Source organism: Scyliorhinus torazame, chromosome 4 (genome assembly GCF_047496885.1).
Source record: "Scyliorhinus torazame isolate Kashiwa2021f chromosome 4, sScyTor2.1, whole genome shotgun sequence".
NCBI classification, from domain to species: Eukaryota; Metazoa; Chordata; class Chondrichthyes; order Carcharhiniformes; family Scyliorhinidae; genus Scyliorhinus; species Scyliorhinus torazame.
Window position 1 is genome coordinate 337391389 of NC_092710.1, and position 23232 is coordinate 337414620.

General features: G+C 49.5%; 1 protein-coding gene and 1 pseudogene across 1 annotated transcript in view; one reads left to right on the forward strand and one right to left on the reverse strand.

Moving 5' to 3' along the window:
- susd4 (sushi domain containing 4) overlaps positions 1 to 23232 on the reverse strand; it is a 538061-nt gene that overhangs the window by 274486 nt on the left and 240343 nt on the right. The window contains 1 exon segment of the mRNA XM_072500589.1: positions 9459 to 9638. Within this exon segment, the coding sequence (XP_072356690.1) occupies positions 9459 to 9638 (180 nt within the window).
- Positions 17128 to 21857, forward strand: LOC140411259 (protein phosphatase EYA4 pseudogene; annotated as a pseudogene).

Consider the following 23232-nt stretch of genomic DNA (forward strand, 5'->3'; position numbering starts at 1 on the left):
ATCCATTCACTGAGCTAGAACCACCACAGCAGGTTCATCCATTCACTGAGCTAGAACCATCACAGCAGGTTCATCCATTCACTGAGCTAGAACCACCACAGCAGGTTCACCCACTCACTGAGCTAGAACCAACACAGCAGGTTCATACATTCACTGAGCTAGAACCATCACAGCAGATTCATCCATTCACTGAGCTAGAACCATCACAGCAGGTTCATCCAATCACTGAGTTAGAACCAACACAGCAGGTTCATACATTCACTGAGTTAGAACCAACACAGCAGGTTCATACATTCACTGAGCTAGAACCATCACAGCAGGTTCATCCATTCACTGAGCTAGAACCACCACAGCAGGTTCATCCATTCACTGAGCTAGAACCATCACAGCAGGTTCATCCATTCACTGAGCTAGAACCAACACAGCAGCTTCATCCATTCACTGAGCTAGAACCATCACAGCAGGTTCATCCATTCACTGAGCTAGAACCACCACAGCAAGTTCATCCATTCACTGAGCTAGAACCACCACAGCAGGTTCATCCATTCACTGAGCTAGAACCATCACAGCAGGTTCATCCATTCACTGAGCTAGAACCATCACAGCAGGTTCATCCAATCACTGAGTTAGAACCAACACAGCAGGTTCATACATTCACTGAGTTAGAACCAACACAGCAGGTTCATACATTCACTGAGCTAGAACCATCACAGCAGGTTCATCCATTCACTGAGCTAGAACCATCACAGCAGGTTCATCCATTCACTGAGCTAGAACCAACACAGCAGCTTCATCCATTCACTGAGCTAGAACCATCACAGCAGGTTCATCCATTCACTGAGCTAGAACCACCACAGCAAGTTCATCCATTCACTGAGCTAGAACCACCACAGCAGGTTCATCCATTCACTGAGCTAGAACCACCACAGCAGGTTCATCCATTCACTGAGCTAGAACCACCACAGCAGGTCATTCCATTCACTGAGCTAGACCCACAACAGCAGGTTCATCCATTCACTGAGCTAGAACCAACACAGCAGATTCATCCATTCACTGAGCTAGAACCACCACAGCAGGTTCATCCATTCACTGAGCTAGAACCGCGACAGCAGGTTCACCCATTCACTGAGCTAGAACCAACAGAGCAGGTTCATCCATTCACTGAGCTAGAACCAACACAGCAGGTTCATACATTCACTGAGCTAGAACCATCACAGCAGGTTCATCCATTCACTGAGCTAGAACCATCACAGCAGGTTCATCCAATCACTGAGTTAGAACCAACACAGCAGGTTCATACATTCACTGAGTTAGAACCAACACAGCAGGTTCATACATTCACTGAGCTAGAACCATCACAGCAGGTTCATCCATTCACTGAGCTAGAACCATCACAGCAGGTTCATCCATTCACTGAGCTAGAACCAACACAGCAGGTTCATCCATTCACTGAGCTAGAACCATCACAGCAGGTTCATCCATTCACTGAGCTAGAACCACCACAGCAAGTTCATCCATTCACTGAGCTAGAACCACCACAGCAGGTTCATCCATTCACTGAGCTAGAACCACCACAGCAGGTTCATCCATTCACTGAGCTAGAACCATCACAGCAGGTTCATCCATTCACTGAGTTAGAACCAACACAGCAGGTTCATACATTCACTGAGCTAGAACCAACACAGCAGGTTCATGCATTCACTGAGCAAGAACCAACACAGCAGGTTCATCCATTCACTGAGCTAGAACCATCACAGCAGGTTCATCCATTCACTGAGCTAGAACCAACACAGCAGGTTCATCCATTCACTGAGCTAGAACCAACACAGCAGGTTCATCCATTCACTGAGCTAGAACCACCACAGCAGGTTCATCCATTCACTGAGCTAGACCCACAACAGCAGGTTCATCCATTCACTGAGCTAGACCCACAACAGCAGGTTCATCCATTCACTGAGCTAGAACCAACACAGCAGGTTCATCCATTCACTGAGCTAGAACCAACACAGCAGGTTCATCCATTCACAGAGCTAGAACCACCACAGCAGGTTCATCCATTCACTGAGCTAGAACCACCACAGCAGGTTCATCCATTCACTGAGTTAGAACCAACACAGCAGGTTCATCCATTCACTGAGCTAGAACCAACACAGCAGGTTCATCCATTCACTGAGCTAGACCCACAACAGCAAGTTCATCCATTCACTGAGCTAGAACCAACACAGCAGGTTCATCCATTCACTGAGCTAGAACAACCACAGCAGGTTCATCCATTCACTGAGCTAGAACCAACACAGCCGGTTCATCCAATCACTGAGCTAGAGCCAACACAGCAGGTTCATCCATTCACTGAGCTAGAACCACCACAGCAGGTTCATCCATTCACTGAGCTAGAACCACCACAGCAGGTTCATCCATTCACTGAGCTAGAACCAACACAGCAGGTTCATCCACTCACTGAGCTAGAACCAACACAGCAGGTTCATCCATTCACTGAGTTAGAACCAACACAGCAGGTTCATCCATTCACTGAGCTAGAACCAACACAGCAGGTTCATCCATTCACTGAGCTAGAACCACAACAGCAGGTTCATCCATTCACTGAGTTAGAACCACTACAGCAGGTTCATCCACTCACTGAGCTAGAACCATCACAGCAGGTTCATCCATTCACTGGGCTAGAACCACCACAGCAGGTTCATCCATTCACTGAGCTAGAACCACCACAGCAGGTCATTCCATTCACTGAGCTAGAACCACCACAGCAGGTTCATCCATTCACTGAGCTAGAACCACCACAGCAGGTTCATCCATTCACTGAGCTAGAACCATCACAGCAGGTTCATACATTCACTGAGCTAGAACCATCACAGCAGGTTCATACATTCACTGAGCTAGAACCAACACAGCAGGTTCATCCATTCACTGAGCTAGAACCACCACAGCAGGTTCATCCATTCACTGAGCTAGAACCACCACAGCAGGTTCATCCATTCACTGAGCTAGAACCACCACAGCAGGTTCATCCACTCACTGAGCTAGAACCACCACAGCAGTTTCATCCATTCACTGAGCTAGAACCAACACAGCAGGTTCATCCATTCACTGAGCTAGAACCACCACAGCAGGTTCATCCATTCACTGAGCTAGAACCAACACAGCAGGTTCATCCATTCACTGAGCTAGAACCAACACAGCAGATTCATCCATTCACTGAGCTAGAACCAACACAGCAGGTTCATCCATTCACTGAGCTAGAACCAACACAGCAGATTCATCCATTCACTGAGCTAGAACCAACACAGCAGGTTCATCCATTCACTGAGCTAGAACCACCACAGCAGGTTCATCCATTCACTAAGCTAGAACCAACACAGCAGGTTCATCCATTCACTGAGCTAGAACCAACACAGCAGGTTCATCCATTCACTGAGCTAGAACCAACACAGCAGATTCATCCATTCACTGAGCTAGAACCAACACAGCAGGTTCATCCATTCACTGAGCTAGAACCAACACAGCAGGTTCATCCATTCACTGAGCTAGAACCAACACAGCAGGTTCATCCATTCACTGAGCTAGAACCACCACAGCAGGTTCATCCATTCACTGAGCTAGAACCACCACAGCAGGTTCATCCATTCACTGAGCTAGAACCATCACAGCAGGTTCACCCAGTCACTGAGCTAGAACCATCACAGCAGGTTCATCCACTCACTGAGCTAGAACCACCACAGCAGGTTCATCCGCTCACTGAGCTAGAACCACCACAGCAGGTTCATCCATTCACTGAGCTAGAACCACCACAGCAGATTCATCCATTCACTGAGCTAGAACCAATACAGCAGGTTCATACATTCACTGAGCTAGAACCACAACAGCAGGTTCTCCCATTCACTGAGCTAGAACCACCACAGCAGGTTCATCCATTCACTGAGCTAGAACCATCACAGCAGGTTCATCCATTCACTGAGCTAGAACCATCACAGCAGGTTCATACATTCACTGAGCTAGAACCAACACAGCAGGTTCATCCATTCACTGAGCTAGAACCACCACAGCAGGTTCATCCATTCACTGAGCTAGAACCAACACAGCAGGTTCATCCATTCACTGAGCTAGAACCAACACAGCAGGTTCATCCATTCACTGAGCTAGAACCAACACAGCAGGTTCACCCATTCACTGAGCTAGAACCAACACAGCAGGTTCATCCATTCACTGAGCTAGAACCAACACAGCAGGTTCATCCATTCACTGAGCTAGAACCACCACAGCAGGTTCATCCATTCACTGAGCTAGAACCAACACAGCAGGTTCATCCATTCACTGAGCTAGAACCACCACAGCAGGTTCATCCATTCACTGAGCTATAACCACCACAGCAGGTTCATCCATTCACTGAGCTAGAACCAACACAGCAGGTTCATCCATTCACTGAGCTAGAACCAACACAGCAGATTCATCCATTCACTGAGCTAGAACCATCACAGCAGGTTCATCCATTCACTGAGCTAGAACCAACACAGCAGGTTCATCCATTCACTGAGCTAGAACCAACACAGCAGGTTCATACATTCACTGAGCTAGAACCACCACAGCAGGTTCATCCATTCACTGAGCTAGAACCAACACAGCAGGTTCATCCATTCACTGAGTTAGAACCATCACAGCAGGTTCATCCATTCACTGAGTTAGAACCACCACAGCAGGTTCATCCATTCACTGAGCTAGAACCAAGTGAATGGATGAACTCTGGATCACACTTTACACAGGATCGTACTTTAACACTGGATCACACTTTAACACTGGATCGCACTTTAACACTGGATCATACTTTAGCACTGGACCACACTTTAACACTGGATCGCACTTTAACACTGGATCACACTTTAACACTGGATCATAATTTAGCACTGGACCACACTTTATCACTGGACCACACTTTAACACTGGATCACACTTTAACACTGGATCGCACTTTAACACTGGATCATACTTTAGCACTGGACCACACTTTAACACTGGATCGTACTTTAACACTGGATCACACTTTAACACTGGATCGCACTTTAACACTGGATCACACTTTAACACTGGATCATACTTTAGCACTGGACCACACTTTAACACTGGATCACACTTTAACACTGGATCATACTTTAGCACTGGACCACACTTTAACACTGGATCACACTTTAACACTGGATCACACTTTAACACTGGATCACACTTTAACACTGGATCATACTTTAGCACTGGACCACACTTTAACACTGGATCACACTTTAACACTGGATCGCACTTTAACACTGGATCATACTTTAGCACTGGACCACACTTTAATACTGGATCGTACTTTAACACTGGATCACACTTTAACACTGGATCGCACTTTAACACTGGATCACACTTTAACACTGGATCATATTTTAACACTGGATCGTACTTTAGCACTGGACCACACTTTAACACTGGATCATACTTTAACACTGGATCACACTTTAGCACTGGATCACACTTTAACACTGGATCACACTTTAACACTGGATCGTACTTTAGCACTGGACCACACTTTAACACTGGATCATACTTTAACACTGGACCACACTTTAACACTGGATCACACTTTAACACTGGATCACACTTTAACACTGGATCGTACTTTAGCACTGGACCACACTTTAACACTGGATCATACTTTAACACTGGATCACACTTTAGCACTGGATCACACTTTAACACTGGATCACACTTTAACACTGGATCACACTTTAACACTGGAGCTCACTTTAATACTAGATCACACTTTATCACTGGATCACACTTTAACAATGGATCGCACTTTAACACTGGATCGCACTTTAACACTGGAGCTCACTTTAATACTGGATCACACTTTATCACTGGATCACACTTTAACACTGGATCGCACTTTAACACTGGATCGCACTTTAACACTGGAGCTCACTTTAATACTGGAGCTCACTTTAATACTAGATCACACTTTATCACTGGATCACACTTTAACACTGGATCACACTTTATCACTGGATCACACTTTAACACTGGATCACACTTTATCACTGGATCACACTTTAACACTGGATCACACTTTATCACTGGATCACACTTTAACACTGGATCACACTTTAACACTGGATCACACTTTAACACTGGATCGCACTTTAACACTGGATCGCACTTTAACACTGGAGCTCACTTTAATACTGGATCGCACTTTAACACTGGATCACACTTTAACACTGGATCACACTTTAACACTGGATCACACTTTAACACTGGATCGCACTTTAACACTGGATCACACTTTAACACTGTAGCTCACTTTAATACTGGATCACACTTTATCACTGGATCACACTTTAACACTGGATCGCACTTTAACACTGGAGCTCACTTTAATACTGGAGCTCACTTTAATACTAGATCACACTTTATCACTGGATCACACTTTAACACTGGATCGCACTTTAACACTGGATCACACTTTATCACTGGATCACACTTTAACACTGGAGCTCACTTTAACACTGGATCGCACTTTAACACTGGCGCTCACTTTAACACTGGAGCTCACTTTAATACTGGATCACGCTTTATCACTGGATCACACTTTATCACTGGATCACACTTTAACACTGGAGCTCACTTTAATACTAGATCACACTTTATCACTGGATCACACTTTAACACTGGATCACACATTAACACTGTACCTCACTTTAACACTGTAGCTCACTTTATTACTGGACCTCACTTTATTACTGGACCTCACTTTAACACTGGAGCTCACTTTAATACTGGATCGCACTTCATCACTGGATCACACTTTATCACTGGATCACACTTTAACACTGGATCACACTTTATCACTGGATCACTCTTTGTCACTGGATCACACTTTGTCACTGGATCACACTCTAACACTGTATCACACTTTAACACTGGATCACACTTTAACACTGGATCACGCTTTATCACTGGATCACACTTCAACACTGGATCACACTTTAACACTGGATTACACTCTAACACTGGATCACACTCTAACTCTGGATCACACTTTAACACTGGATTACACTCTAACACTGGATCACACTTTAACACTGGATCACACTTTAATGCTGGATCATATTTTCACACTGGATCACACTTTAACACTGGATCACACTTTATCACTGGATCACACTTTAACACTGGATCACACTTTAACACTGGATCACCCTTTATCACTGGATCACACTTTAACACTGGATCACACTTTAACACTACCCAGGATCTCTGGATTACTAGTCCAGTGACAATACCTCTACAACACTCCCTCCCTCTTTATTCACAAGGACGCCCCAAATCACTCTGTGCTGCAGCTCTCTGCAGTCTGTCTCCATTTAAATAATATTCAGCTGCTTTATTCTTCCTACCAAAGTGCCTAACTTCATATTTTCCTATATTATATTCCATCTGCCAAGTTTTTATCCTCACCTAACCTGTCTATATCCGTCTGTAGACTCTGTCATCCTCACCACTTACCTTCCCACCTATCTTTGTGTCATCCGCTAACTTGGCAAATAGTGCATTCACTTCCCTCACCCAAGTCATTAATATATATTGTAAATAATGGTGGCCTCAGCACAGATCCCTGTGGCACTCCACTAGTAACAGGTTGCCATCCTGAAATGCTCTTATCCCAACTCTGTCTTCTATCAATTTTAATACACCACCACCAATACCATGGGTTCTTAACTTATTAAGTATCCTTCTGTGAGGTACCTTATCAAACACCTTTTAGAAATCCAAGTATATTACATCTCCTGGTTCCTCCTTATCTATCCTGCTCATTGCCAACACCCATAATTCTAATGGATTTATCATGAGAAGTTCCCAATGTTTTGCACATGCACAGTTCCCAACGCACGCTGCACATGCGCAGTTCCCAATGTTTTGCGCAGGCGCAGTTCCCAATGCATGTCGCATATGCGCAGTTCCCAATGCTCCGCACATGAGAAGTTCCCAATGTTCCACACATGCGCAGTTCCCAACGCACGCCGCACATTCGCAGTTCCCAACGTACTGCACAGGCACAGTTCCCAACGCATGTCGCGTGTGCGCAGTTCCCAATGCTCCGCACATGAGAAGTTCCCAATGTTTTGCACATGCACAGTTCACAACGCCGCCGCACATGCGCAGTTCCCAATGCACACTGCACATGCCCAGTTCCCAACGCATGCCGCACATGCACAGTTCCCAACACACGCCGCACATGCACAGTTCCCACCGCATGTCGCATAAGCACAGTTCCCAATGCTCCGCACATGAGAAGTTCCCAGTGCACACTGCACATGCGCAGTCCCCAATGCACGCCGCACATGCGCAGTTCCCAACACACGCCTCACATGCACAGCTCCCACCGCATGTCGCATATGCGCAGTTCCCAACACACGCCTGACATGCACAGTTCCCACCGCATGTCGCATATGCGCAGTTCCCAATGCTCCGCACATGAGAGGTTCCCAATGTTTTGCACATGCACAGTTCCCAACGGACACTGCACATGCGCAGTTCCCAATGTTTTGCACAGGCGCAGTTCCCAATGCATGCTACATTTACGCAGTTCCCAATGCATGTCGCATATGCGCAGTTCCCAATGCTCCACACATCAGAAGTTCCCAATGTTCCGCACATGCGCAGTTCCCAACGCACACTGCACATGTGCAGTTCCCAATGCATATCGCATATGCACAGTTCCCAATGCTCCGCACATGAGAAGTTCCCAATGTTTTGTACATGCACAGTTCCCAACGGACACTGCACATGCGCAGTTCCCAATGTTTTGCACAGGCGCAGTTCCCAATGCATGCTACATTTACGCAGTTCCCAATGCATGTCGCATATGCGCAGTTCCCAATGCTCCGCACATGAGAAGTTCCCAATGTTCCGCACATGCGCAGTTCCCAATGCTCCGCACATGAGAAGTTCCCAATGTTTTGCACGTGCCCAGTTCCTGACGCACGCCGCACATGCGCTGTTCTCAACGCACGCTGCAGATGCACAGTTCCCAATGTTTTGCACATGCGCAGTTCCCAATGCATGCCGCATATGCGCAGTCCCCAATGTTCCACACATGTGCAATTCCCAGCGTACCGCACATGAGCAGTTCCCAACGTGCACGCACATACACAGTACATTCCAAAATCCGAAGAATTCTGAAATCAGATACACATCCGGCCAAGCGTGATTTCTTTCTCACCCAGAATTCACAGGAACTTCCACATTTCCTTCAGAAGGAGTCCCATGAATAAGGATTATTTCCTCCTGTTCCTCCACCACGTGCAGTGCGAGGACAGCTGCATTGTCCCTGCAGACATGTTTTACTAAAGACAACAGAGGGACCATTGATATGGGCGGTGTGTCTCGTTACCTGATGGCATACAGACCTTGGCAGGTGGGCAAGTTATCCCATATCCCGTCATCTGGGCACAACGACACCATATTGTCCATGTCAGGATAGCGGACCTGGAACCCTCGATGGCAGCTGACAGTCAGCTGGTCCCCGGGCCTGTAGGTGCTATTGGATACGTCGGCATCTTCAATATGTGGCAGGGGGCACACAGTAACTTCAAGTAAAGAAACATGAGGTCAGGATCATCAAACCAGAGGCCTCACTTACCCTACCTTCTTCTCGCGACCCAGTGTTCAATCCTCTCTCCTCCCCAGTGGGCCCTGACTCTATCTGAGCTCAAACTCTGCAAGTGCCAGCTAATCGCTCACACATCTGGTCAAATTCATGTCAATGTGGGCATTGAATTATATCAAGCTGTTTGACTGTGCAAGGAATCACAATGTGCCAGAGAGCTGATGCCATTGAATGTCTGTGCGGTGGTTCAGAGGAAGTAAGGCTGATTTGGTCAGAGCAGAGACAGACTGAGCAGAAACAGAAAGAGGGGGAGGAACTGAATCCTAACCCAGTGAGAGGGAGAGAGACAGGGGGCTGGATTCTCCGTTTGCCGAAGCCAAAACCGTGAAACGCGATTGGGCGGAGAATTGTAGCACAATCAATTACTCACGAGTCGAGAAGTGATGAAGTCAATCGAGGCTTTATTAAGCAAGACTTGTTCCCCAGCAGCTCAGTTACAGAATGCGGCTGCTGTGCGAACCCGGGCTCTTATACTCCGCCTTACTGCCAGCAGGCGGCAGATCCAACCAGGACCCAGTGTCTGTCTACCAATAGCCTCTCGGCATCACAGGTACCGTACTACCCCTAATACATACCACCACATTCACCCCTTGTTAAAAAGGAACCCGGCGGGGTGGTGGGTCGCATGGTGGTAGGGGTTTATAAAGCTGGTCCTGGAATTATTTTCGTACAGTGGCTAGGCATTGATCTCAACAGTTAACTATTTACAGGTATTGTCACAATTATTTTCAGATTTTTGTTTTGTCACACGGATTCCACGAGTCGGGCGGGTGTCCTGGCCGATCGTCTCAGCCCCGGTGGTGGTGCTGGCTCGGGCACTGTCGTCTCTGGGAGAGTTGCGCTGTTTGACCCTGTTTCCTTACACCTGGGCAGGCGCGGGAGGAGGACCGATCCACCCGGGAAGGGAGCGGTCGTGGGGTGCGCCGGTGGCAGGGAGGGGATGATCGGTGTCGGGGGTTGTGTGGTTCCGGTGAGCGCCAGGTCCCGCAGGGAGACCGTGTCCTGTCGGCCGTCGGGGTACGCCACGTAGGCGTACTGAGGGTTTGCGTGGAGAAGGTGAACCCTCTTGACCAACGGGTCCGATTTGTGCGCCCGCACATGCTTTTGGAGCAAGATGGGTCCAGGGGCTGCCAGCCAGGTCGGCAGCGACGTTCCGGAGGGGGACTTCCTGGAGAAGACAAGGAGGCGCTCGTGAGGCGTTTGATTAGTTGTGGTACACAGCAGCGACCGGATGGAGTGGAGGGCATCCGGGAGGACTTCCTGCCAACGGAAAACTGGGAGATTTCTGGACTGTAGGGCCAGTAGGACGGTCTTCCAGACCGTACCGTTCTCCCTCTCTACCTGACCGTTCCCCCGGGGGTTGTAGCTGGTCGTCCTGCTCGAGGCAATGCCCTTTCTGAGCAGGAACTGATGCAGTTCGTCGCTCATGAAGGAGGACCCCCTGTCGCTATGGATGTACGCGGGGAAACTGAACAGTGTAAAGATGGTGCCGAGAGCTTTAATAACTGTGGCCGCGGTCATGTCGGGGCAGGGGATGGCGGAAGGGAAACGGGAGTACTCGTCCCCCACGTTTAAGAAGTATGCGTTGCGGTCGGTGGAGGGGAGGGGGCCTTTGAAATCCAAACTGAGGCGTTCAAAGGGACGGGAGGCCTTGATCAGGTGTGTTCGGAAGAAGAAGGCCACGGGTCTGCCCGCTTGGTTGAGCGTGGCCGCCAGAGCTACATCGGACGCGTCGCTCTCGACTTGGAGGGGGAGGGACTCGTCGATTGCGTGCATCGTGGCCTTTGCGATATCCACTTTGATGCGGCTGAAGGCCTGGCGGGCCTCTGTTGACAGGGGGAAGGTAGTGGACTGGATTAACGGGCGGGCCTTGTCTGCGTATTGGGGGACCCACTGGGCGTAATATGAAAAGAAACTCAGGGCTTTGGAGCAGTGGGGGAGGGGAAATTCCATAAGGGGGCACATGCGTTCGGTGTCGGCGCCTATCACTCCATTACGCACTACGTATCCCAGGATGGCCAGACAGTTGGTGCTAAACACGCATTTTTCCTCGATATAGGTGAGGTTCAGGGCGTTAACGGTCTGGAGGAACTTTTGGAGGTTGGCGTCGTGGTCCTGCTGGCCGTGGCCGCAGATGGTTACATTGTCGAGATACGGGAACGTGGCTCGCAGACCGTGCTGGTCAACCATTCGGTCCATCTCCCGTTGGAAGACCGAGACTCTGTTTGTGACGCCAAATGGGACCCTTAAAAAATGGTAGAGCCGCCCGTCTGCCTCGAAGGCTGTGTACTTGCGGTCACTCGGGCGGATGGGGAGCTGATGGTAGGCGGACTTGAGGTCCACGGTGGAGAAGACCTTATACTGGGCAATCCGATTGACCATGTCGGATATGCAGGGGAGAGGGTACGCGTCTAGTTGTGTGTACCTGTTGATGGTCTGGCTATAGTCTATGACCATCCTTTGCTTCTCCCCGGTCTTTACTACTACCACCTGGGCTCTCCAGGGACCATTGCTGGGCCTGGATTATGCCTTCCTTCAGCAACCGCTGGACTTCAGACCGAATAAATATCCGGTCCTGAGCGCTGTACCGTCTGCTCATAGTGGCGACGGGTTTGCAATCCGGGGTGAGGTTCGCAAACAAGGAAGGCGGTTCAACCTTGAGGGTTGCGAGGCTGCAGATAGTGAGTGGGAGTATCGGGCCGCCGAATTGGAACATTAGGCTCTGGAGGTTGCACTGGAAATCTAACCCCAAGAGAGTGGGAGCGCAGAGTTGGGGAAGGACATACAGCGTATAATTCTTAAACTCCCTCCCTTGCTCCGTTAGGTTCGCGATGCAGAACCCTTTGATCTCTACGGAATGGGATCCCGCTGCCAGGAAAATCTTTTGGGCGCTTGGACGAATGGAAAGAAAACAGCGTCTTACCGTATCCGGGTGGATAAAACTTTCCATGCTCCCAGAGTCGATCAGGCACGGCGTCTGGAACCCGTTGACCAGCACCGTTGTTGTTGCCATTTGGAGCGTCCGGGGCAGCGACTGGTCGAGGGTCACCGAAGTCAGTCTTGGTTGTTGCATCGTGGCGTTTTCTTCAACCCCGTGGAACCGTCTATGCTGGGGTCCTTGGCTATCAGCCAAGATGGCGGCGTCCATGGATCGCACGCGGTCGGGGGCGGACAAAATGGCCGGCCCCATGGATCGCACGTGGCGGGGGGTTCACAAGATGGCGGTGCCCATCCTCCCCGCGTGGTGTCCGGGACCCAAAATGGCGGCGCCCGCGGGCTGCACATGGGTCGTTGGGGGGGGGTTGAGTCTGCTGTCCCCGTTCTCCCCCAGAGATAGCGGCGAACCCCCGGGACTGGCACACCGCTGAGTAGTGCCCCTTTTTGCCGCAGCTTTTACAGATGGCTGAGTGGGCCGGGCAGCGCTGCCGGGGGTGTTTCGCCTGCCCGCAAAAATAGCAGCGGGGCCCACCGTGATGGTCTGGTTCTCTAGCCGCGCAGGCTTGCGGGGGTGTGGGGGGTGCCGGGGAGTCGGTCGCAACGGGGGTCCACGGAGCCCAAGGGGCTGCCGCGCGGTCAGGGCCGTAGGCGTGGGCATTTTGTGAGGCCACGTCAAGGGAGGCCGCAAGGGCCCGTGCCTCTGCGAGTCCTAATGAGTCTCTCTCCAGGAGTCGCTGGCGAATTTGGGAAGAAGTCATACCTGCCACAAAAGCATCCCTGATTAGGAGCTCCGTATGTTCGTTTGCGCTCACCGACGGGCAGTTGCAGTTCCTTCCCAATATCAACAGCGCGCTGTAGAACTTGTCCAGCGATTCTCCGGGGATTTCCCGTCTCGTCGCGAGTTGGTGGCGTGCGTAGACCTGGTTTACGGGCCGAATGTAGATCCCTCTCAGCATGGCGAGCGCCGTCGGGAAATCCTCCGCGTTTTCGATGAGCGTGTAGATCTCCGGGCTCACCCTGGAATGCAGGACCTGCATTTTCTGGTCTTCCGTGGTCCAGCCGGGGGCAGTTCCAAGGTAACCTTCGAAGCATGCCAGCCACTGACCACACACCCCAGCCCCTGGTTCTGCAGAGTGGCACCGGCCGAATGGGTGCGCCAACCACCCGCCCCCCCACCCCCGGCCACAGTGCCCCCCTCGGCACCGAATACCCCGCCCAAGCGGCAGCCAGCCACCCACCTGGGGACCACCCAGGGCCACACCCAAGGCAGCCCCCAATGAGGGTAATGCCAAGCTACAGTGCCCCGGCAGCAGGGACGGGTCCGAGGACCGGGGACACCGGCGGTTAATAGGCCGGGGGTGAGGGGGGGTGAGGGGTGAGGATGAGGGGTGTGGCCATCCAAAATGGCCGCTCGCACATAACGATGGGAAATTGGCCAACACAGAGACAGGCTGCAGCTTGCAAATTTACCGGGGCTGCAGCCCGGACCTTGCAGAAACTAACACAGGGAAAAGGCCATTGAAAGGACATCCAGGGACAATGGGCTCCAGGTAGAAGCTAACAAAATGTGGTGGACCTGGTGGCGTTGGTTTCCTTATTTGGGAAGGCCTCCGAGCCTTGGACACTAACGGCCATGGCCGACTGGGACCCGCCCCGCCATCGAGGTGTCCACCACCAATTGGTTGAGATCAATCAGGGTGATCGAGGCCTGATCGATCTATTGGCCATCTTCCTGGGACCGCCCAAACCTGCAAGGGATAAAAGGTGCTGCGCAGCCCACCACCCTCTCTCTTTCGATCGCCGACAACAACGGGGAGGGGAACATCCACGCCACCCACAGAGAGACCAGAGCCGGGGACACCGACGCTCAGCGACAGACACCCAGCACTACCAGGAAACAGGATTCCAGATGCGGCCGTATCTGTTCTGCACATGCCAGTCACCTGGAAGTTAAGTTGGTCTTTCATGTGTGTTAGTGTAGAGCCCAACCTGCATGTGTGTGTGATGACTAACATGCTTGGTGTGTGTATAGAACAAGTATTATTGCATGCAGCTCGTGTGGTAATTTGTCCATTGTATGCGGATTGGAGACACGCTGAGGTTCAGCAGGTACAACAAATCTGGCGACCCAGGTGCTATTCGGCTGGGAGTTACAACTGTTGCTCCGAAAGATCCCACAGGGCAGTCTTGGTGATTCCACCTGAGCCCGACGTAGGTAGGCAATCGACCCACCTAACGGCCAGTATCCCTAGTTTATAGATTATCATAGAAATTACAGTGCAGAAGGAGGCCATTCGGCCCATCGAGTCTGCACCGGCTCTTGGAAAGAGCACCCTACCCAAGCCCACACCTCCACCCTATCCCCATAACCCAGTAACCCCACCCAACACTAAGGGCAATTCTGGACACTAAGGGCAATTTATCATGGCCAATCCACCTAACCTGCACATCTTTGGACTGTGGGAGGAAACCGGAGCACCCAGAGGAAACCCACGCACATACGGGGAGGATATGCAGACTCCGCACAGACAGTGACCCAAGCCGGAATCGAACCTGGGACCCTGGAGCTGTGAAACAATTGTGCTATCCACAATGCTACCGTGCTGCCCTAAAGGGATCGAAGGGAATATAAAGGTCCCTATTCTTGAGGATTATTCACAGATGAAACATAAACCACAGATCTTTGTTTTGAGACAACTCCATGACCAGAGCTTTGAGGGTGAACTTGCCAAATGCTGTGTTTGTCTTGACCAGGCAATGAGTGATTTCATCGACACTGTGGTGTTGCTGCTGAGGACAGTCCCCAGACAGCAGAGCTGCTGCACTGAGTAATGTTAATTGTGACTGTAGGGTTTGTGGCCAGGGGTATGTCCTGAGGTTTGAGCAGATGGACGACCTCCAGTATGATAGCATGGTCGTCGGAAACAAAGAGCTCGTAGGAGCTGTTGTGTGGTCATTTTGTGAGCCGTCAGCCTTTACACACTGAAGAGGCTGTTGTCTGTCCTGAATGTGTTCTCCTATGTTCAGATCTTTCAGCACTCACAAGAGCATCACCACAGAATAGATGGTAAATAGATCTGGAGTTGTTACGCTGCCTTTCTTGGTACCACTCGTGACAGGGAACCTGTGGTGATATGCATCACTGTAAAGCCACAAGGGGTTAATGTAAATACATGTAGACTAGCTAGACACGATAGTTTGATAGGACACGACCAATAGGCATTCACAATACACACAGAGGGGGCACGGCCACAGGGGGGCATTACACCAACCCATATATAAAGGACACCACACACATGATCTGCCTCTTTCCAGTGGAGACAGTCAGTGAGTACAGACACAGGGTTGATTCAATATTACACCCACCACGTGGATTGCAGCAACTGGTTAGTCAGTCTGGGTAGCTATAGTAGGATTAGCAGTAGTGTCGAACCCGAGTAATAGAAGTGTAAATAGTTTAATAAACGTGTTGAAGTTATCTCCACGTCTGAACCTTCTTTTGTCAAGTGCACCACAAGGAAGCCGCTTATGCTACGCCGAGAGCATAACAAGACATGGTACCAGAGTGAACTGTTTCAATCCATATAGCCATACCTCAGCGTACAGTGACAACCAGCAACAATACCCAGGCACGATGTTCGAGATCCCAGTTCCGCAGAGGCTCCAGTGCCATGGCGATCTCCGCGAAAACTGGCGGGCATTCCGGCAAAGGTTTGAAATCTTCCTGGTAGCAGCCGACCTACAAGACGTGGCCGATGCTGAAAAGACAGAGCTTCTCCTCACCATCGCCGATGCCAGAGCAGAAGAAATTCAAGTTCTCCAAAGGGCAAAACAGGAGCGACTTCCAGGCAGTCCAGGACAAATTCGGTAAATACTGTGAGGAAAACACACTCCAACCAGCTGAAAACGGTAAGAGAACCGCCAGTCCTCACCTCGAGGCCGAAATCCCGGAGCAGAGAATAATTTTGATCGGCGGCCATCTTTATAAAGGTACTGCACATGTGCAGTTGCGCGAGAAGTGCACAGAAGGGAAGGTCCGTGTGCGCATGCGCAGTTGCGAAAACGGCCCCAGTACAGGAACCCAGTACAGCACATACCTCTTCATTCACCTGAGGAAGGAGCAGTGCTCCGAAAGCTAGTGTTTGAGACAAACATGTTGGACTTTAACCTAGTGTTGTAAGACTTCTTACTGTACCCACCCCAGTCCAACGCCAGCATCTCCACATCACCAGTACAGGAACAGCGATATGCGCAAACGCATCCTACGTCTGACATCACGCGCGTCATGACGTCAGAGGCGCCGGACTACACCCATTTAAAGGGGAAATGTCCCAAATCACGAAAAAAATCTCTTAAAGCCGTAAAACAAGCTTCTTTCACCTGGAATGACAGCACAATGCCTCAAATTCAACCAGGAACTGAAAGTAACCTCCGCAAAACCCTGCAACAAGCAATTAGCACTGCCCAAAGCGATGACACAGACCTTGAATACTACGACACCGGCCTTTATTTTTTTCTCTGGACATCGCGAGCCCCATGCCAGCTCCGACACAAACAGTGATGATATGGTCCTGGAGGAGTGCGACTCGGACAAAGGTTTTTTCATTAGAAATGGCGACCCCCGTACTGAATCCGACGCAGACGCGGATTCGATCTTCAGATTTGAGTGCAGGATTCTGCTGCGGCCTGACACCAAGAGACAGAGCGCGGTACAAGCCCACAGAGAGCGACCTGCTGCCACACAGAGCGTGGTCCATGCACCGCTCAGGGTTCCAGACTCCACGACAGAAGACACGCAAGACTCCACACCGCAGTCCTTGCATGAACAAGAAGTGACTCCAGTGTCACAAGCCTCCACAGCGAGCTCGTGGACAGACTCCATGATAGAAGCAAAGCAAGACTCCAAAGCGCAGTCCTTGCAGGAACAAGACGGCGAGGAAACAGGATGGAACAGGATGGAGAGGAAAACTGCAGGGGATGGGCACAATTGAAATGTGGAGCTTGTTCAGGGAACAGCTACTGAGTGTCCTTGATAAGTATGTACCTGTCAGGCAGGGAGGGAGTGGTCGAGCGAGGGAACCGTGGTTTACTAAAGCAGTCGAAACACTTGTCAAGAGGAAGAAGGAGGCTTATGTAAAGATGAGACATGAAGGTTCAGTTAGGGCGCTCGAGAGTTACAAGTTAGCTAGGAAGGACCTAAAGAGAGAGCTAAGAAGAGCCAGGAGGGGATATTAGAAGTCTTTGGCAGGTAGGATCAAGGATAACCTTAAAGCTTTCTATAGATGTGTCAGGAATAAAAGAATGACTCGGGTAAGAGTAGGACCAGTCAAGGACAGTAGTGGGAAATTGTGCGTGGTGTCCGAGGAGATAGGAGAGTGCTAAATGAGTATTTTTCGTCAGTATTCACACAGGAAAAAGACAATGTTGTCGAGGAGAATATTCAGATTCAGGCTACTAGACTAGAAGGGCTTGAGGTTCATAAGGAGGAGGTGTTAGCAATTCTGGAAAGTGTGAAAATAGATAAGTCCCCTGGGCCGGATGGGATTTATCCTAGGATTCTCTGGGAAGCTAGGGAGGAGATTGCTGAGCCTTTGGCATTGATCTTTAAGTCATCTTTGTCTACAGGAATAGTGCCAGAAGACTGGAGAATAGCAAATGTTGTCCCCTTGTTCAAGAAGGGGAGTAGAGACAACCCCGGTAACTATAGACCAGTGAGCCTTACTTCTGTTGTGGGCAAAGTCTTGGAAAGGTTTATAAGAGATAGGATGTTTAATCATCTGGAAAGGAATAATTTGATTAGAGATAGTCAACACAGTTTTGTGAAGAGTAGGTTGTGCCTCACAAACCTTATTGAGTTCTTTGAGAAGGTGACCAAACAGGTGGATGAGGGTAAAGCAGTTGATGTGGTGTATATGGATTTCAGTAAAGCGTTTGATAAGGTTCCCCATGGTAGGCTACTGCAGAAAATACGGAAGCATGGGATTCAGGGAGATTTAGCAGTTTGGATCAGAAATTGGCTAGCTGGAAGAAGACAAAGGGTGGTGGTTGATGGGAAGTGTTCAGACTGGAGTCCAGTTACTAGTGGTGTACCACAAGGATCTGTTTTGGGGCCACTGCTGTTTGTAATTTTTATAAATGACCTGGAAGAGGGCGTAGAAGGATGGGTGAGTAAATTTGCAGATGACACTAAAGTCGGTAGAGTTGTGGAAAGTGCGGCAGGATGTTACAAGTTACAGAGGGATATAGATAAGCTGCAGCGCTGGGCTGAGAGGTGGCAAATGGAGTTTAATGCAGAAAAGTGTGAGGTGATTCATTTTGGAAGGAATAACAGGAATTCAGAGTACTGGGCTAATGGTAAGATTCTTGGTAGTGTGGATGAGCAGAGAGATCTCGGTGTCCATGTACATAGATCCCTGAAAGGTGCCACCCAGGTTGAGAGGGTTGTTAAGAAGGCGTACGGTGTGTTAGCTTTTATTGGTAGAGGGATTGAGTTTCGGAGCCAAGAGGTCATGTTGCAGCTGTACAAAACTCTGGTGCAGCCGCATTTGGAGTATTGCGTGCAATTCTGGTCGCCGCATTATAGGAAGGATGTGGAAGCATTGGAAAGGGTGCAGAGGAGATTTACCAGAATGTTGCCTGGTATGGAGGGAAGATCTTATGAGGGAAGGCTGAGGGACTTGAGGCTGTTTTCGTTAGAGAGAAGAAGGTTAAGAGGTGACTTAATTGAGGCATACAAGATGATCAGAGGATTGGATAGGGTGGACAGTGAGAGCCTTTTTCCTCGGATGGTGATGTCTAGCACGAGGGGACATAGCTTTAAATTGAAGGGAGATAGATAAAGGACAGAGATCAGAGGTAGGTTCTTTACTCAGAGAGTAGTAAGGGCGTGGAATGCCCTGCCTGCAACAGTAGTGGGCTCACCAACACTAAGGGCATTCAAATGGTCATTGGATAGGCACATGGACGATAAGGGAATAGTGTAGATGGGCTTTAGAGTGGTTTCACAGGTCGGCGCAACATCGAGGGCCGAAGGGCCTGTACTGTGCTGTAATGTTCTATGTTCTGTGTTCTAGACCATGAGGGTCTAGCAACCTCCTCTGACCAACTAGCGGCAGATGATGCAAGTCTGCCATGCTCAAGTAAACAGCAAGAAGACTATGACAGTCTACCACGCTCCAGTGCACAGCAGGACGACCATGACGGTCTATCATGCTACAGTGAAGAACAAAGCGACGATGACAGTCCAAGCCCAAATGAAGAACACAGCGACTATGATGGTCCACCCACATTGTCTGAGCCACAAGGAGAAGACTCTGACAGTATACCCAGCCCTAGTGAAAACAAGCAGCTACTGAGGCTCTATCCACGGTATGTGAGACGAGTGACAACAACATCCCACTTCCCATGCAAGATGTGCAAAGTGACAGACCTCAGCGAATGTGTACAGAGGCACTCAACGATCACTGTGAGACCACTGGTGACTCCGGTGACACCACGATACTTCCACCCTCATTCGCTCGAACCTCTCCACTAGTCAATGCATTCCTGCATGTTCCGACTCCAGACGTGCAGCTTCTAGAAATCTCAGCTGACTCCAGTGAACCTGCTAAGACTCCGGACGGGGAGCATCAACAAAACAACACTGACTCAGTTAAAACAGACCAGACTCCAGGTGGAGAGCAACCAAACGCCAACTCTGATTCACGTAAGCCGGACTTTACTCCAGGCAGGGAGTGCCGCAACCTCAGTGATGGCACTCTCAGGGTGACGACGACGACAGGAGATGGATCACTTGACAATTACACTGGGTCAGTAATAACAAGTGGTGGCTACAGTCCAAGAGGAATACACTAATATTCACCACAGCTATATCCTTCCAAGCCATGCCCACACATTCTTTCCACACCAGCAGTGCAGCCAATGACAGCTCATGCTGGACAAACCCAGTATTCAGGCATGCAGCAGCCAGCAGTCTATGCAGCATATTCTCAAACAGGCCAGCACCACAGATTGCCCACTAATGGAATCAAGACCGAAGGAGGACTCCCGCAAGCGCAATCTGCACTACAGACTGGATTCCTTAGTTACAGCCCAGGATTTGCTGCACCCCAGCCTGGCCAGACGGCATATTCCTATCAGATGCAAGGTTCTAGTTTCACACCATCACCCGGTTTTTATGTGAGCTGCAATTCTGTTTCCAATTCGACAAGCTTCAACGGTTCTCATCAGGATTACTCTTCCTACACAGCATTTGGCCAAAACCAGTATGCACAGTATTATCCAACTTCCACATATGACATGACCTCGGATGATACTGTTGATGGTGCCTCTTCAACGTCAACGACCTATCAGCTACAAGATGCCATCCGACAGCATCATCACAAACATCGGGAAAAAAAGACTCCAAATCAGGCAGCGAAGTGATTTGACCACTTCTTGGTTCCTGTGGCACAGGGACACCGATGGCGTTCACAAGGACATGCCACCATCAAACTCACCACCCCACCAAGAGAGACATTTGACCATGATGATTGAAGGGTTTTGGACTCGCACATTTGATTTGGACGTATTGTTTAATCACTGTTCTGATGACTTGTACATTCCATAACCTATCTACCTGTTTTTTGTTCAATTTTCTTTAAGTGTACAGAAAATATGTAACATGTTAAAAAGGGGGGATGTGGTGATATGCATCACTGTAAAGACACAAGGGGTTAATGTAAATACATGTAGGCTAGCTAGACACTAGAGGGAGCACCAGAGACATGACACACAGACACTCAACCAATAGAACAGTTTGATAGGACACGACCAATGGGCATTCACGATACACAAGGAGGTGACACGGCCACAGGAGGGCATTACACCAACCCATATATAAAGGACACCACACACATGATCTGCCTCTTTCCAGTGGAGACAGTCAGTGAGTTGAGACACAGGGTTGATTCAATATTACACCCACCACGTGGATTGCAGCAACTGGTTAGTCAGTCTGGGTAGCTAAAGTAGGATTAGCAGTAGTGGCGAACCCGAGTAATAGTAGTGTAAATAGTTTAATAAACATGTTGGTTATCTCCACGTCGGAACCTTCCTTTGTCAAGTGCACCACAAGGACGCCGCTTATGCTACGCCGAGAGCATAACAAGACAGAACCCATACACATTTTTTAAAAAATTTGTGTATCCAATTAAGGGATTAACGTGTCTGTATGTGCATACATAATAAAATCATAGAATCATAGAATTTACAGTGTAGAAGGAGGCCATTCGGCCCATTGAATCTGCCTCTACCTCATCCCCATAACCTAGTAACCTCACCAACTTTTTGGACACTAAGGGGCAGTTTAGCGTGGCCGATTCACCCACCCTGGGTTGTGGAGCTGAAACCCACACAAACACGGGGAGAATGTGCAAACAGACAGTGACCTGGGTTCGAACCCGGGTCCTCGGCACCGCGAGGCAGCAGTGCTACCCACTGCGCCACCGTGCTGTCTCTGCAGACATACACATGGGGCGGCACAGTGGTGAGCACTGCTGCCTCGCAACTCCAGAGTCCCAGGTTCAATTCCGGCCTTGGGTCACTGTCTGTGTGGAGTCTGCACGTCCTCCCCGTGTGTGCGTGGGTTTCCTCCGGGTGCTCCGGTTTCCTCCTAATGTCCAAAGATGTGCAGGTTAGGTGGATTGGCCATGATAAATTGCCCCTTAGTGTCCAAAAGGTTGGTGAGGTTACTAGGTTATGGGGATGAGGTGGAGGCGTGGGCCCTTTCCAAGGACTGGTGCAGACTCGATGGGTCGAATGGCCTCCTTCTACACTGTAAATTCTATGTTTCTATGATTGTATTATGTATGCACATACTGACACGTGCAGACATACCCCTGCACGTACTGACATAGAATCCCTACAGTGCGGAGGGAGGCCATTCAATCCATCGAGTCTGCAACAACCCTCTGAAAGAGCACCCTACCTACACCCACACCCATGCACTAAAGGACAATTGATCATGGTCAATCCACCTAACCTGCACATCTTTGGACTGTGGGAGGAAACCGGAGCACCCGGAGGAAACCCACGCAGACACGGGGAGAAAGTGCAAACTCCACACAGTCACCTAAAGCAGGAATTGAACCCGGGACCACACATGTACAGACATACGCAAAGATGAAGACACAGATATATACATGTACAGACATTTACAAGTGTACAGGCATACACACGTGTACAGGCATGCACATGTGTACAGGCATACACATGTACAGGCATACACACATGTACAGGCATACGCACGTGTACAGGCATACACACGTGTACAAGCATACCCATGTGTACAGGCATGCACATGTGTACAGGCATGCACACATGTACAGGCATACACATGTGTACAGGCATGCACATGTGTACACGCATACACATGTACAGGCATACACACGTATACAGACATACATACATGTACAGGCATACACATGTGTACAGGCATGGACATGTGTACAGGCATACACACATGTACAGGCATACACATGTGTACAGGCATACACATGTGTACAGGCATACCCATGTGTACAGGCATGCACATGTGT